Source organism: Ambystoma mexicanum, chromosome 11 (assembly GCF_040938575.1).
Source record: "Ambystoma mexicanum isolate Mex_15411 chromosome 11, UKY_AmexF1_1, whole genome shotgun sequence".
NCBI lineage: Eukaryota > Metazoa > Chordata > Amphibia > Caudata > Ambystomatidae > Ambystoma > Ambystoma mexicanum.
In genome coordinates, this window is record NC_090934.1 from 429669527 (window position 1) to 429687573 (window position 18047).

General features: G+C 45.4%; 1 protein-coding gene across 4 annotated transcripts in view; it reads left to right on the forward strand.

Moving 5' to 3' along the window:
- Positions 1-18047, forward strand: part of LOC138503489 (F-box/WD repeat-containing protein 7-like) — a 733637-nt gene that overhangs the window by 315879 nt on the left and 399711 nt on the right. For 3 of the 4 annotated variants that reach the window (XM_069623260.1, XM_069623259.1, XM_069623262.1), the window contains exon 13: positions 17554-17667. The exons of the other annotated variant lie outside the window; for it this stretch is intronic. In XM_069623260.1, coding sequence (XP_069479361.1) covers positions 17554-17667 — 114 coding nt within the window. The remainder of the gene's footprint in view (positions 1-17553; positions 17668-18047) is intronic. 4 annotated transcript variants of the gene reach the window in all.

Here is an 18047-nt window from a genome sequence, read left to right on the forward strand (position 1 = left end):
GATCTTGTCATCCATTTTCCGAACTTCATTCCTGCCATCAGTGAGACCTTCCATGTATTCAGATTGGTGACTGTGAGCTGAGCTACATAGGACTGTCATCGGCGGCGTATGAATAGTTAATAACTGATATTTCCTAAAAAATTTCCAGAAGGGGTTCAATGTTAATGTTAAAAAGCAAGGGGGATAATGGGGACCCCGCAGAACCCCTAAGGGTGTGCATCCTAGGGAAAAGGGTCAAGACTTCCTTTCTGAGAGCTGTCCGATCGAAATGATTTAAACCATTCAAGAGCAATATTAGTCTCTCCAACCAATGATTTGAGGCATGACATAAGCATCTCGAGGCATCCAACATAACCAGCAGAGATTAAGCACCACTGTCAAAATAGCATCCCAGCCAATCATGATCTTGCTGGAATGTAGATTGTGTTGTATGTGGAAAGGGCAGTCTCTGCACACAGGTGGTGGTAGGTGCCATCACGTCATTCAGACACTGCTGAGTGTCGGCCACTAATGGGGGCCGTGCTGTGCAGTGAAAGGGAGTGGCAGTGTAGTGGCTCACCATAACCAGGCGTTGAGTTGGCCAATCTGAACAGAATCTGCCCATCACTGCTGCGGACGTGGGGAAGCTTACAGCAGTTGAATGACATGCTTGAACACAGAGCATGTTAGGAGAGAGTACGATAACATGAAAAAAAGATGTGATCCTTATTGCAATGGGTCTAAAGTGACTGAAATATAATGCATTAGGACGTATTTTTCTTTTTGCGGCTTTCCTCCTCTTTGAAAGGGACTCTCTGCATATCAGCAGACTGTTGTCTGAGCATCACCTCATTTTCTTTTCTGGGGACTGTAGAGTCCCAGATGCTACCAGTGCAAGGGGCCCCTGTCCCAAACAGAAATCAGTAATGCAGCACCCCTTTTCTTTGAGTGTATGGGCATATTCCCATGCACAGTGACGCCCTGAGCCTGGAGTAGTGATACCATTATGGTGCACTTTTTCTTTTTTACCGCATGCCTGTCTTTTGTTAACTGAAGTGCTCAAAATGGCTGGCCATGTTTTAAGCCCTGTCTTAGTTCCGCGCTGTTCTTTTAACCATCTTCCTCCTTGTTAGTGGTAAGAAATTGGACGTTTATGGTAATTATCTTCCCGGGCTCTGGCCAGAACCCGGGAGACTTTGTGAGCGTTGAGCGTGGAACTGGTCCAGGCTGAGAAAGGAAAGACGCTGCACATTGCCTCAAAAGTCACCCAAAACCTTGCATGGCGTCATGACGGAACCTTAGCTGGCTATCCATGATTGGACCCCGACCCCCCCAGAATTTGAATGTTGCAGGACGACTAATAGGTGGGCTAGACTCCTCTGCTACAGGGTTTTCAGTCTCCGATGGATCTGTAGCCAGTCCTTTAGTAGACCCCTGCAGCCAAGGATCTGAAGTCGGAGAGGCTGCAGCGGGATACTGGAAGACAGCTTCTGACACCCATGTCCCAAGCCATCTTCTTTAAGGTGAATCCCTGCTCCTTTATTGACAGTGTAGACCTTCCACCGTGTCTACCTTCATTGGGCCTAACCATTTCCAAGATCTGCATGAATCCAGACCATCCTTCTGTAGCAGATTATGGGCAAAATAAATAAATAAAATACATACATATCATTTCTTGCTGGTCTCTAGACCCAGGCCTTGTTACTTTGCTGCTGCTGCTCTGCCAAAAAAGAGGAATCCTGCTGGAGCCACAGTCCTGCCATTCTTTTTTCCTTTGTCTTTATTCCTGCAGACCCTTTGCTGGATTATTTTCTCTCCTCCTCTCAAGTCCAGATGAGTATGAAACTGATCACCCCATGGTCACAATGAGTCCTTTCAGGAACAGGGTTTCCCACAAAGAGTGAGGAGCATTGGTCAGCGCTGCTTACGGGGGCCAATGTGTCCTTCCTTCCTTCCTTCCTTCCTTCCTTCCTTCCTTCCTTCCTTCCTTCCTTCCTTCCTTCCTTCCTTCCTTCCTTCCTTCCTTCCTTCCTTCCTTCCTTCCTTCCTTATTATTCTCCCCTACTCTGTTACTTTGTTTACTATTGTTTCTGGATGTGCACATCTCCCTATTATCTTCATATATTTTTATTTATGGCCCAGCACTTTTACCTACACCTTTACTTCTTGCTATATCATCATACAATATTTTTCTCATTTATTAGTCACTTAAACCATTTAACACAGAAACTTGTAGATGGACAAGCTGTGTTAGAGAGAACGAGAGAGAGAGAGAGAGAGAGAGAGAGAGAGAGAGAAAGAGAGAGAGCTATCAATCTATTAATACATAGCTCCATTTAATTCTTGATCACCTTATGTCATTTTCCTTTGCTCTTTTTGAACCGTGCACATACCTTTTCTTACCCACTCACAACATCATTGCTGTTACCATGGTCATTTTGAGGGATTGCACTATCACGTGCCTTTCTCACATCTGACAAATGCACCCAATACTTCAATCCCTTCACCTTCACCGCAATGCGTGTGCAGTAGATAACCTCGTAGGGGCCATGAAACCTTGGAGAATTCAATCTCCGTACAAAACTATGAACATACACATTTTTACCTGGCATTAATTGACCTTTTGGGCTGTCATGGCAGTATCTGTCACAGCATTCTCTGTGAATGGTGGTACAACTTGTCCTGCTATGCTACACACTGCACGAGACAAATTGGTGAGGTATTCCTTGATCTCATCCCCCAGCACTGTGGCAGCTCTGTAAGCATCCAAAGCTCCTTTTATCGGGGATAGTGGTGTATGAATGCGCCTGCCCGTCACTATTTCATGTGGGATTTAATGGTGGTCCTTGCTTGGTTGCATTCTGAGTTGGAACAGTGCTAGTGGTAAGCAATACACCCAATTCTTTTTTAATGTGTTGCACAGTTTGGATAGTTTCCTTTTGAGTAGGCCATTGATTTTCTCCACCAATCCGTTAGCCATCGGATGATAAATGGAACATAGTTTGTGCTTGACCCCCAGCAACGTTGTCACTTCTTTGAAGAGGTCATTCACAAAGTGTGTGCCATTGTCTGATCTTATCACATCGCAAATGCCCCACCTTGAAAAGACCTCCTGTACCAAAAACTTTGCTGCACACTTGGCGTCAGGGTGGGGGCACGGTCCAGCCTCAACCCATCTTGAAAATGGACACACAATCACAATTAAGTACCGAGCTCCATTACACCTTTCTCCCATGTCCGCATAATCAATATGGCGCTCTCTAAGTGGTCCTATTGGTCGTGGCAGTGTTCCTCTTAATGTCCTCAGTGTCATTCCTGAGCTGTATTTTTGGCATGTAGTGCACTCTATTGTGAATTTGGACAGGTGTTCTTGCAAGTTCAGAATAAGCCAATGTTCCTGTATGTCTGTGGCAATGTGTTGTTTTGTCACATGTATTGGGAAGTGCAACTACTGAAATGCAATTTCTAGTAGTTCTACTGGCATCACTACCTTCCCTGTTAACTCTTGCCTCCATATTAAATCAGTCGCTGATTGTTTGCACCCTCTTTTAGCCCATACCTCCTTGTCCTCAGTGGGCGCATGCTTTTGAAGTTCTATTACTTGGGAAATTGGCATATTGTTATATCCTTCTCCCTGTGTTTCTGTTGTTGGTCTTTTTATAATACATCCTGTTGTTGGTGGTATATTGAAATAAGCGGCATCTTTCGCTGCTGCGTCTGCTGCCGCGTTTCCCAATGAGATGAAGTCTGTATTGGCTGTATGGGCCTGACATTTTACCAGAGCTAGTACTGACGGTTCTGCCAGTGCATCTATCAACTCATTTAACAAGGCGGCATGTTGCAGCGGTGACCCATCTGCCCTGCGAAACCCTCTACGTCTCCATCGTGATAGCCCTGAGTGAACTGTTGTTGTAGCATATGCTGAGTCAGAATATATTGTTACTGCACATCCTTTAGCAGTGCGCAGCGCTTCAATTAGTGCTGTCAATTCTGCTGCTTGAGCCGAGTAATGAGGGGGTAGGCATTTCTGCACAATGATCTCATATTCTTCCTCTTCCATTTTTACAACTGCTGCCCCCACATGTTTTTCTCCCCTTTCACTGTCTATTGATGCTGATCTGTGGTTGCGATTATTTTTAAATCTTCCTTAGATTTTTATATATCATCTCCCCCCCAACTTTATTCATGCAAAGCAATTCAACTTAAACTAAATACGGACACAACTCACTCTTTGAGCCTTATAATCATCTATAGACCCTCTAGAGAAACTCCTCTCTTTGAGGAACAACTGTTAGCTCTCATACAAAATATATGTAAAATGAATACTGCTGCTACTATTTTAGGAGATTTCAACCTATGGGCAAACAACCTTCACGACACAGAAGTCCAATCCCTTCTTCAAACACTCTCCTCCATCGGTTTTGTACAGTCAGTGGATAAACCTACCCACAAAGCTGGAAACACACTTGATTGGATTCTTACTAGGAATATTACACCCAGTGTCACTAACATAGATCCATGCCCATGGTCCGACCACCTCCTGGTGCACTTCGTACTAGCACTAAAATTTAACCTGACCCCGATAAAAACCAATAGTATAATTGAATCACGTAATATAAAAAATATTACAGTTGATACTTTTAAAACTACCATAAAGCCCATGCTACCCCCTCTGGGAGGTAACTTATCATTGGAAGACTTTACCATTGCCTTTAGAAACGCAACCAACAAGGCCTTTGATATCCTTGCCCCCCTCCGACAGATGAAAAGTAAGAAGAAGCAAGGCTTTAAACTTCAGCTCACGCCCGATATAATCTCTGCCAGAAAAAACAAACGGAGATGCGAACGCCAGTGGCGTAACCACCCGTCCCCCTCCACCCTATTGACCTATCAATTCGCAGTAAGAGAATACAAACGTCTTGTGGTGGAGGCCAAACAACTGTCTCTTAATGACAGAATTGAAAAAGCTGCAATAAAATCCAAAGAACTCTTTACAGTCCTTAATGAACTTAAAAACCACAACACTGAACATAGGCTCACCATAAACAATGAATGGTGCCAAAACATACTCGATAGTTTCACTCACAAAACTGAACTCCATCAAGGACGCATTACGGATAAAATTGAGTCTCAGTGCCTAACTCAATTATCACTACCCTCTCTTCCAGAACCCCCGCATCATGGTATAACACCTTTCTCCTTTACGAGCATGACAGAGTCAGAGGTTCTAGCGATCATTGAAGGACTTAAACCTACATCATGTAAGGGAAATATCTTTCCCAGCACACTTTTTAAGGAATTCGCTAATACCCTCACTCCATGGGTAACAGAACTTGTCAACCGCTCTTTTCAGGAAGCTATTGTTCCTATCAGTATAAAGGAGGCATGGATCACCCTTTTACTTAAGAAGGATAATCTTGACCCCCTGCTATCTGAGAATTATCGTCCCATCACGAATGTTCCTTTTATACTTAAAATATTGGACAAAATAGCTTATGTACAGCTTGAGAAATTTGTCGAAAATAATAACATTCTGGCCAGGGAACAGTCCGGTTTTAGAGCCAATCATGGACCGGAGACAGCACTGCTAGATCTTAGGGCCAATATAACAGAAATATTTGAGGAGGGCAACTCTGCTCTGTTGCTCCTGCTGGATCTTTCCTCTGCGTTCGACTTGGTCGACCACGAACTATTAGCTGAAAGACTCCAAAAAACCGGCTTATGCTCTCCTGAAGCAGTATGCTGGCTAAAATTCTTCCTGGGCCCCAGGAATGCGTGTGTCATGAAGGGACCTTTTAAATCTTTAAAAATTCCTGTGACATGTGGTCTCCCTCAGGGATTGTGCCTATCCCCACTACTTTTTAATATTTACATTAAATGCCTATGTGATCTGCTAAAATCAATGGGCATACAATTTGCTAATTATGCCGACGACATGCAGTTAGTGATTAAACTATCTGGGGTCTACAAAGACGATCTAGCTATTGTAAATAAAATCTATGATACTATTCAAAAATGGATGGCTCTTAACTCTCTTGCCCTAAATCACAAAAAAACAGAGCTGCTGGTTATTAGTACACCGTGTAGGCATAAAAATATGGACCCAGATTACACTGCTTTTCTAATTGGCGGTAACAACATTCATGTATCAGACTCCGTAAAGATACTGGGAGTTTACTTTGATACTTATATGACCTTTCAGAAGCATGTATCTTACCTCAAGCCATCATGCAGCTTCTTCACACATCTCCTATGACAAATAAGACCATATTTGTCCGAAGCCAATAGAGCATCCATTGCAGCAGCCATACTCAATACCAAGTTAGACTACTGCAATAGCCTCCTGATAGGCACCTCAAAAGAAATATTAAGAGTCTCCAAACTATACAGAATGGAGATGTTTGAGCTGTATGTGGCCTAAGTCGTCAAACTCACATTACAGAGCACCGCAAAAAGTTGCACTGGCTCTCCATTGAGCAGCGGCTCAAATTCAAAGGATTAGTAATAGTCTTTAAATGCCTCTCAGGCAAAGCCTCGGAATATCTGAAAACCAGGCTCCAGATAGCGCTTCCGAAGCGTACGCTACGCTCAAACAGTCTTCTGCTATTGGTGCAACCACGTACCCTCTTGAAGAAACTGGGTGAAGCAAGTTTTGCGGCCTGGGGCCCTAAGAACTGGAACACAATCCCTCTTCATCTTAAACAGTCCACAACACTGCAACAATTCAGAAAACGTCTTAAGACCTTTGTTTTTGATGCTTAAATCCCCCACCTGGTGCCGTAAGCTCACTGGCTACCCCTCAGGACCTGTTAGTCGCCATGACCCATGGCGGCTACTCTCTTCTCTCCTTTCTGGCATTTTTAGTGTTATGTGTTTGTATTGGTTCATGTAAGCGCCCTGAGACCTTTGGGTGAGTGATTGCGCTATATATAAGAAATTCCTTAGTTATTTAGTAGTTAGTGATCCGTCAACAAAGTATATTTCTCCCTCCTGCAGTGCATTTTCACTGGCCTCAGGAATATCATCCCCTTCACCTTCATATGTAGTGCAATCGTGTGTTTTAATGTCTTCCACTGTGCAGGGCTCTGTGATGAACGTGGCTGGGTTTACTGATTTGCACCCAATGACATGGACATTGGGGATTGATATAATTATTTCGTAAGCTATTGCTCTCTGAGTTGTCAATGTGGATTTTGATCTTTCTATGATTGCAAATAGTGAATGTTCAGCGTACAGAGTTACTGAACATCCCATGACAATTGTGGCGCTCTTTTCTATCATGAAGATCGCTGCAGCGAGAGCTTGTTCGCATACGAAGTGACCCTGCGTTACATAATTGAGTGTGCTGCTATAATAGGCCAATGGCTTGTGGCCTAATGATGTTTTCTGAGTCAGCACTGCAGTCATAAGGATGCCATTGCTGTGTGAAAAGAGATAAAACTCCCGATCATAGTCATGGTTCGCTAAAACTGGAGCGTGTGTGATGAGGTCCTGTAATTTAAAGAATTGTGTCATTATTTTATTCAAACATTTTATTAGGACATTATTCTTTTGCGCTTCCTTTAGAGCCTGTAACAGTGGCCGTGTGTAAACTGCGTAGTCCACTATCCATGCACGGCAGAAATTACATATGCCAATAAATGTTTGCATGTCTTTTACTGTTTTTGGTATGATCATGTGACGTATTGCTGCTGCTCTGGCTGGTAAAATTCTCTTACCATCTTTTGAAATCAACTTCCCTAGGTAAAGCACCTATGCTAGGCAATATTGCAGCTTCCCTTTGTCCATCTTGTATCCTTTCGTGGCCAATAAGTTTAGCAGTGCTATCGAATCAGCCCTGCACTTCTCCTCACTGTCACTGCAGACAAGTAAATCGTCTACATATTGTACTATTGTCCTCTCTACATCAATGTTGCCAAGCTCTTCATGCAAGATTCTGTTAAAAATGTTGGGGCTCTCACAATATCCTTGGGGTAATCTGCAATGCTCGTATCTGTTTCCCCCCAGTGTGAACACTGTAAGGTACCGGGAGCTTGGGTCAAGTGGTATCGAGAAAAAACTTTTTTCAAGTCCACCACTGTAAAACACGAAGCATTTTTTGGTATGCTGCACAATATTGATGCTGGATTGGGAACTAATGGGAACTCTTTCTGTATTACGTCATTGAGTGGGCGTAGGTCTTGGATCATTCTCCAAGCCCCTCCTTTTGCTTTTTTGATTGGAAAAATTTCTGTATTACATGGTGAGTTTGATGGCACTATTATCCCTTGTTCTAGTAATGCATTTATTGTTTCTGTTATACCCTCTTCTGCCTCCCTTGATAGTGGGTACTGTTTTACTCTAGGTGGTAGGGCACCGTTAGTGGTATGTTAACACTGGCCATGAGGTGGTTGCGTACCTCTCTGTGTTGAATCATGATGTCACATGGCACACTAATTTCCATTATTATCTCCCCATCACATTCATTATCAGTAAATAGGTCTTCATCAGTTAAATTGCGCAACATTATGTTTGGATCTATGCACAACACTGTTCTCCATTTGCATCCATGTGTGTCCAGTCCTATCACTGAAATATGCTTGCTTGACACTTGCACCCCTTCCAAATCAATAGACAAAATTGTTCCCAGGACAATATCTTTGTTTACAATTGGGCGGAAAAAAAAATCTGAAGGCACCTTCCATTCCTTTCTTGTTATCTCTGGTACCACCCTTGCCAGTACTCTGATGCCATAAATAAACATGTCCATATCGATAGACACCCCTCTTACCGCAACTTCATTTGTCACTGTGCTAATCATCAACATTGCCCACACGGGGCACACTCCTGGGGTGGAACAAACTATTCCCATCTCGGTAAAGGATATGGTCATGTTCAACTTGCTCAGAAGGTCTCTTCCTAACAAATTTATCGGCGAGTCTTCATGATACAATAGGGGCGCTTGCACTGTTTCCCTCCCCCACTGTTATGTTGAGATCTTTTGTGTAAGGAACTTTTAAAATAGCCCCAGAGAACCCCTCTGTTTCCAAATTTCTGCCCGAGAGCGGGAACCGGCCTTCCATGAGGCACGATTTTTCAGCTCCCAAGTCCACCATAAAGATGAATTGTTTGTTGCCTATCTCCGCCCCCACTAGTGGCTCCTCTTCTTCACGTAGGGTGGTGGATAGGACTGGACACGCAAGCGTTTTCTGTGGGCTGTCCTAGTCTGCATATGCCTCTGTTCCCGGAACGGAGAATACATTGTCCCCCACTACTGCTACACCGCGGAAAGGTGCTGGGGCACCATTTGCAGATGCTGCAAAAATGTTGGTGTTTGCGTTTGCCATAGTGTTTTGTCTTGCCATTTGCTGTGGAATGTCTCTCTGCTGTGCATGTTTTAGTGGCGGCTGTCTCCGGTGCATTTGTGGTTCATTATAGCATTGGTCCTGTTGTCCATTCCCTCCCATAGGTAACCCATAGGGACTGCCTGGGTGTGGGTGACCGTAGTACTGCTCATTTCCCATGGGGGTTGCCCTTGGTAATATCCCTTAGGTCTCATCCTGCTTTCCCGTGAGTAATCGCCCCACCTTCCGCAGTTCCAACATGATCCTTGTGGTCCTCCCCTCTCCCAGGCCCTTCAAATCCTCTATTTCTCATTCCTCCAAACCTACCTCTTGTCCCTCTGTACCTACCCCGTCCTCTTGTAGGTCTCCCCTGCCATTGTGGCCCTCCGTACTGCTCCTCTCCGTCCCACTGCTCCTGCCTGTTTCCTATCCATGTTTCCGCCATCATTACTGGGCTGCTTCCTCCCCCTTCTTCTCCTTCCTCCTGTCTGGCTGTTGATGTTGTAGCATTCATAGCTGCGACCTTCACTAATTTATTCTGCACCAACTTTGCTTTGTCTGCCAACCTTCGCTGCGCTATCTCCTTCTCTCTTTCTTTGATCCTCCTACAATGGCGTACAATTATACTTTGAACCTCTGGCCAGCCTTTGGCTTCTATCCCAGCTATGTTATCCAAGGCCTTCTGTACCTCCTTCGGGAGCCCTTTTATTATTATAAAATAGAACAAGGAGGTTGATTGGTCCCACGGCATAACAGTTTCACTTCTCCACAGGTCTTGCACCCAGAGGATGAATTGCGCAGGCTCCTCCTCCTCTCCAATAGTGCATTGCATCACTAAGTGTAAATCTGGAGTATCTGGAAATGTCCTTCGCAATGCATCCCATACTTGGGCCCTAATGTTGTTAAATTCTAACTTGTCATGGAGGTCACAGTTCATAGTCACTCCTGGAAACCCCGCCTTTACCCACACTGAGTTTCGATTGATCACCAACAGCCGACACCAACAAGCTCTTCACATCCCCTATAGCTAGAGGGGCCCCTGCCGTGTGTTTTTCAAATGCGTGTATCCTCTTCCCCGCCCCACCCACAAGTGGGGGGAGGGGTTTCAACAAATTGTTCTTATCCATCTGTGCCCATGGTATGTAGTGGGGCCGCCCTGACCCCTTGTGTATCAGAGGCATCTGTAGTTGTGTTATTCTCCCTCTCTTGCTTCCCGTTCCCTTCTTAGTTTTACTTACCAGTATGTTTCCTACTCTCTGTCTCAACCTCCCTTGCCACCTGGGTGGTGACCTAGCATCCTCCTGATCAAAGTGGAACGGCAGCAGTAATCCCGCTGCTGCCGCTCCTTCTTCATATTCGTCTAAATCACTCCATACTTCTTCTACTTCCTCTTCTGACTCCCTTTCCTCTTGTCCCTCCCCTCGCTGGCTGTCTGGGGTTGCAGGTCGTATTATCCTAACAGGTTTGCCATTTAGATGAAACAGGAACTCTCCCGACTGCCACTCTTGTTCTTGTCCCTTGGAGTTGTCACCTGGGGTGGCGGGAATTGTGTAGACCACCCTGCAACACTCGCCCCTGCAACACTTGCCTCTGCAACACTCTCCCCTGCAACACTCGGTAGCGGTGTAAGGTCTCCTGTTGTCAATGGTGGTGTTTCCCCTCCCCCCGGCAGCATTTGTCCTTGATCACACAATGCTCTTAATCGTGTTATCTCCATCTGTACATGCGCAAGCTGCCTATCTAAGTTCCCTGTTAATCGTGAGATATCCACTTGAGGGGCACTGGTTGGTCCATTCAGCCCTTCTGTCTCATAGGGAGGCGTGGCGGTGGGTAATGTTGCTGTTCTGGGTGTGGAGGTAGTGCTCACTGGGACACACAGGGGCTCGCTATAACCTACCGCAGGTCTTGTTGATAGCGGGTACATTTTGTGGACTCGTTCTCTTTTGGCGGTGTCACACATTGTCCACCTGCACACCCTTCTCCCCCCTTTGGTACCTCTTCCTTTTTTATAGTTGCATTTTTACTTACCTCACTACTAGGTGCTACCTCTTCAAACATCGCCACAAATCTAGCACCTCCCTTCTATTCTGTAACTGCTTACCTCGGTTTTTCGCCAGCAGGTGTTTTGATACCAGATCCACTACCCTCTTATCAAATGACCCTCCCTCTGGCCATATGGGCTGTACACTGTCTCCTTTTATCTCCTTCACCCATTGATCATAATATTTTTGTATTTTATCACTATATAGAGGGAGATGTTGACAGATGTGCGCTAACGGTGTGTTACTTCCCATTGTGCTGAGTGTATTGCTCTGGCTTGTGTTTAGCTCCTCCTTTTTCTCAAAATGCATGTACATTATCAAGTTTCTTTACCTCCTCCTTGAAAACAATTTAACCAATCCCTTTTACTTACACCCTACTTCTAGAACTCCATTGCATCAACAATTATCATTAATTGTTTTCAATATTCAAAACACTTTTGGTCATAAATCACAGATTTGTCAGCACCTTCTCCTGCCACCTGCTATATTTATCAAACACGACAGACCAACATGTAACAGGCACACACAACTTGTAACATAAACTAACTTCTCGTTGTCCCCCTTTTTGCTTGTTTTACCTTATTGTCCCTACTCTTGCTGTTTCACGCACTCCCCCATCTCTAAGCCCCCTAGGGCTACCCTTTCGAGAATTCTGCTCCCACGGAAAAAGAATAATCTAAATTACTACTTCGAGTCTTAGTCAATATATATGAGACTCCTACTTTTTTCACTTTATCTTCACTTATTCCCTGCACTGGACAAGACAATGCTATGCGGCGCCGCCTTCTTCCCTGTTCGGGCTAGGCTTCCTTATTTGTCTTTTACTTCTTTTTACCACAAAATCCTAATGGCCATATAAAGGATAGATAAGAAAAAGCCTCAGTAACATTCACACAGACCCTATACTTTGTCCCCACTCTTCTATACTTTTACCCACACCGTTATCATGCTCCCCTTTTCCCTGACACTTTTCGTTCCCTTAAAAAGTCTTGCAGCCGGTACTCACGTGCTCAGTTGGGTGGTCCGAGAGCCACCATTCACGGTCTATCTACAGTCTGGTCTGCACCCTAACCAAGCCGTGGCCCACCTTGGCGAGCAGTTTTTAGTTGGGTATTTGGCAAATGGGAACCCTTGGACCCGCTCTTTAGTGCGCACGAACTGGTCAACCGGGGAGGCGATGGTTTTGATGGGGGGTGTCCCGGATCTCGCCGCACTGCACGGGGGCCTTGGGACACCTGTCCAGATCACGTAGCGGGGGTCACCAAAAATGTAGGCCCACTCCCCGACTTACACGTCCAAAATACAAAGGAATGAGGCATACCCCATTGGGGAATGAGACCAGGAGAACAGGCTGCAAGAGTTTAGTCGTTTATATGAAATCGGCATACAGAGAACTCTGCTGCCCGAGAGTGCTCTGGCAAACATTACAAGTGTGGCAGCTTAAGAAGGTGAAAATCATCACAACTGACATCATCATATAGGGAACTACATAGACACAGGATTGGGTAAAACATTTGGCTACATATGTCTTCGATGACGTTGCTCCCTCTGGATTGGTTGTTCAGTTGGCGGGAGGGCGCATGCCACAAGGTCCAGTTGCCTGTGGGTGGGGTTAGGGTCAGGTCATGATGAAGCAGAGCAGGCACTAACTAATCTAACATTGTTTTTGAGCATGCACTAAATAACAATCACTAAGGCTCCTTTGAGCAAATCATTGTACTCTATAAATTCTAGGTATATGATAACACCATTATTCACTGGGGGCTTGTGGGGTTTATCAGGACTCAGGGGTCTTGGCCTAGGTGGGATCATTGATCATGGGGCGGGTCTGGCCACATCAGAACTAGGGGGCATGCTGACATTTGTTAGTTCTAAGGTGCAATATACTGTGTCAGAGGTTGGCTTTTGTTAGTTGGGTAACACTGGGGTGGGCATCACACCAAGGTTACATGTCTGGCACATCAAGAGAATACCTAGCGGGGCCATGGGGTTATACTGGCAGTAATTTTCCAGCAGCGGGGATAAGAGGGCACAGGCAGGTTTGTGGAGATGGGTGGGCAGCAAGGCCTGGTTCGAGCTGGTTCACACACAGGACAGTGATCTCAGAGGAAGGGTGAGGCGTTGCATTTATATTGTTGCAATTGCCTCCGGCTCAGGTGTGAGAATGGAGCTGCGAGGCTTTCAGACACAGGGAGAGAAGTTGGGGGCCTTTGAGCGCGCTGTGCGTGGCGCTGCAGAGGGGAGAGAAGCCTTTTCATATTATAATAGTGAGGCCTAGTCCAAAGATGGAGTCGAGGGTGCCCAAAATGGATGCCAAGTGTCTCTGCAACAGCCCCACCTATGTCATCGTCAGCACGAGGGCTAGTTATGCACACAGAGGCGAAGGAAGCGTCCCCCATTGTTGGTCGAGCAAGAGATGCATTTTAAACTGAATGGGTGAGGGGGGGACCCGAATGGCTCGCCACTCCCACAAAGTGGTAGAAGTGGGCGGGAGCGGTGCTCCTCTACTTCTTTTAATGAAGTTTTACCGTTCCTATACTTTTATTTTAAAAAGAAACCATTCCAGAATGGTTTCATTTTAAAATAAAAGTGTAGGAAGAGGTTGGAACTTGCACTTTCAGTGCACTTCACAGGACGTTTCCTTAAAGAGCAGGCACATGTGTTTTGGGGTTTTTATTGTGCATGGGAGGGGATGCGGCGATGGGGTCTGGGCGGAGCGGTGCAGGCCAGTAGGGAACATAGTTCCACTACTTCTTTTCGTAGACTTCGACCACTGAGCACACGGGGCAGTATGACCGCATCTAAGGGCAAGTGGAAAACGAAAATGTAAAGATGAGGTTTATAACAGCGAAGCATTCTACTTAGTAGAAGAACAAAAATGTTTTAAATTGCATTTGATTGTCTGCGGACGGAGCAAAAGATCTGTAATTTACGCAAATGGTAAGGCATTAGCGAGAGGGTAGGCCCAGTCAAATAAAACCTCCCAATTGGGAGGGAAGAAAGTGATTCAGATGCTCAGAACACAGGGGTCTAGCATGTCCATATATTTTACCAGCAAGTTATTGAGGGGTCAAACTGTGTGAACATTAAAACGGCAGGGGTACGATCTTGAAAATTATCATTTTCTGAGCCATTGGTCAGTATATTGTGCATCGAAAATCTGAATCTAGGATTTTTAAGCAGTTTTAACGTCCGTCGAAAAACAGAATTGTAAACCATGCTATTGCTAAGCTGGTAAACCTACCAGCAAAGCCTAAGCATAATCTAGTTCTGAGTTCATAATGCCACTGACGCCTGCATGCACCCCTCCCCACAACCCCGAGGAAGAAATCGCAAAATCTACTTTAAAGATGCCATCTAAAGTAAGATGCCTTCACAACCCGCGTTTACCTGTGAATTTGACTTCAAGTCTACTGGCCAAATAACTTCCACATTCATGACGTTCTCAGAATAGGACAAAGGTACATTGCATACAAGCAGAGTCTCTGGGTCCTTAAAGAATCTTTTAACAGATGTCTCTGGGTCCAACCGAAATTGCTTCGGTTTTTACAAGGATTTAAGTTGAGGCAGGATCTTGTCATCCATTTTCCGAACTTCATTCCTGCCATCAGTGAGACCTTCCATGTATTCAGATTGGTGACTGTGAGCTGAGCTACATAGGACTGTCATCGGCGGCGTATGAATAGTTAATAACTGATATTTCCTAAAAAATTTCCAGAAGGGGTTCAATGTTAATGTTAAAAAGCAAGGGGGATAATGGGGACCCCGCAGAACCCCTAAGGGTGTGCATCCTAGGGAAAAGGGTCAAGACTTCCTTTCTGAGAGCTGTCCGATCGAAATGATTTAAACCATTCAAGAGCAATATTAGTCTCTCCAACCAATGATTTGAGGCATGACATAAGCATCTCGAGGCATCCAACATAACCAGCAGAGATTAAGCACCACTGTCAAAATAGCATCCCAGCCAATCATGATCTTGCTGGAATGTAGATTGTGTTGTATGTGGAAAGGGCAGTCTCTGCACACAGGTGGTGGTAGGTGCCATCACGTCATTCAGACACTGCTGAGTGTCGGCCACTAATGGGGGCCGTGCTGTGCAGTGAAAGGGAGTGGCAGTGTAGTGGCTCACCATAACCAGGCGTTGAGTTGGCCAATCTGAACAGAATCTGCCCATCACTGCTGCGGACGTGGGGAAGCTTACAGCAGTTGAATGACATGCTTGAACACAGAGCATGTTAGGAGAGAGTACGATAACATGAAAAAAAGATGTGATCCTTATTGCAATGGGTCTAAAGTGACTGAAATATAATGCATTAGGACGTATTTTTCTTTTTGCGGCTTTCCTCCTCTTTGAAAGGGACTCTCTGCATATCAGCAGACTGTTGTCTGAGCATCACCTCATTTTCTTTTCTGGGGACTGTAGAGTCCCAGATGCTACCAGTGCAAGGGGCCCCTGTCCCAAACAGAAATCAGTAATGCAGCACCCCTTTTCTTTGAGTGTATGGGCATATTCCCATGCACAGTGACGCCCTGAGCCTGGAGTAGTGATACCATTATGGTGCACTTTTTCTTTTTTACCGCATGCCTGTCTTTTGTTAACTGAAGTGCTCAAAATGGCTGGCCATGTTTTAAGCCCTGTCTTAGTTCCGCGCTGTTCTTTTAACCATCTTCCTCCTTGTTAGTGGTAAGAAATTGGACGTTTATGGTAATTATCTTCCCGGGCTCTGGCCAGAACCCGGGAGACTTTGTGAGCGTTGAGCGTGGAACTGGTCCAGGCTGAGAAAGGAAAGACGCTGCACATTGCCTCAAAAGTCACCCAAAACCTTGCATGGCGTCATGACGGAACCTTAGCTGGCTATCCATGATTGGACCCCGACCCCCCCAGAATTTGAATGTTGCAGGACGACTAATAGGTGGGCTAGACTCCTCTGCTACAGGGTTTTCAGTCTCCGATGGATCTGTAGCCAGTCCTTTAGTAGACCCCTGCAGCCAAGGATCTGAAGTCGGAGAGGCTGCAGCGGGATACTGGAAGACAGCTTCTGACACCCATGTCCCAAGCCATCTTCTTTAAGGTGAATCCCTGCTCCTTTATTGACAGTGTAGACCTTCCACCGTGTCTACCTTCATTGGGCCTAACCATTTCCAAGATCTGCATGAATCCAGACCATCCTTCTGTAGCAGATTATGGGCAAAATAAATAAATAAAATACATACATATCATTTCTTGCTGGTCTCTAGACCCAGGCCTTGTTACTTTGCTGCTGCTGCTCTGCCAAAAAAGAGGAATCCTGCTGGAGCCACAGTCCTGCCATTCTTTTTTCCTTTGTCTTTATTCCTGCAGACCCTTTGCTGGATTATTTTCTCTCCTCCTCTCAAGTCCAGATGAGTATGAAACTGATCACCCCATGGTCACAATGAGTCCTTTCAGGAACAGGGTTTCCCACAAAGAGTGAGGAGCATTGGTCAGCGCTGCTTACGGGGGCCAATGTGTCCTTCCTTCCTTCCTTCCTTCCTTCCTTCCTTCCTTCCTTCCTTCCTTCCTTCCTTCCTTCCTTCCTTCCTTCCTTCCTTCCTTCCTTCCTTCCTTCCTTCCTTCCTTCCTTCCTTCCTTCCTTCCTTCCTTCCTTCCTTCCTTCCTTCCTTCCTTCCTTCCTTCCTTCCTTCCTTCCTTCCTTCCTTCCTTCCTTCCTTCCTTCCTTCCTTCCTTCCTTCCTTCCTTCCTTCCTTCCTTCCTTCCTTCCTTCCTTCCTTCCTTCCTTCCTTCCTTCCTTCCTTCCTTCCTTCCTTCCTTCCTTCCTTCCTTCCTTCCTTCCTTCCTCTCTCTTTCCTGGCTTTCCTCCCTCCTTTTTCTCCTTTGTTCCTTAGGCCCTTCATTCCTACACCCCTTATTCACTGCCCCTTCCTCTCACCTCCCATCCTTTATCCCACACCCCCTTCCATTTCTTTATTCTCCCTCGTCTCTTTTCTTCCCTCCTCTCTTTTCCCCCCTCCCTCCCTTTATTTCTTCTTTCTCTTTTTGACACCCCATCCTTCTCCCTGCTCGCTTTGTACTATTCACCTTCTCTCGTAAACCTTCACGCCTATCGAAAACACAGTGCATTCACTACTTGAGCACAGGGCCAGGACTCCTTGGCCTCGTATACGCGTGTTTGTTCTATAGATACGGATAATGTGGGCCTTGGATAAACACGCTTTGTTCCCCTGTCTAGATCTGGAACATTCGATTGTCTGTCTGCTTGAGGACGTTATTCGGACACAATGGCCCCGTCTGGTGCATCGCAGTTGCAGATGGACTGCTTGTCAGCGGTTCTCAGGATTCCAAGGTAAGCGCAGTGCTTGGGGAATGGAGCTGGGCTTCGTGTCAGCTGACAGCGTGAGTTGGACGGGAGCGATGCGAAACGCTTAACATAACACACACTTGCCAACATTCTGTGACCAAAAAGATGTAGGATTTTCAAGTTTCAGAAATAATACTTAGTATAATAATGACATCACAAGAAATTACAAAGCATACATTGTTGACACCACTGAAGCATTCTACAATGCACAACCCATCAAACAGCACAATATGGAAAGATGCTGAAATGTTTAAAATGTATAATTTTGAATGATAAGTTAACACCAAATTCAATTACCTAACTTCACAGAGTATAATCACACAGAGCTGGTAGGCAACGTTTTCCACTGCTCTAATTGCCCTACA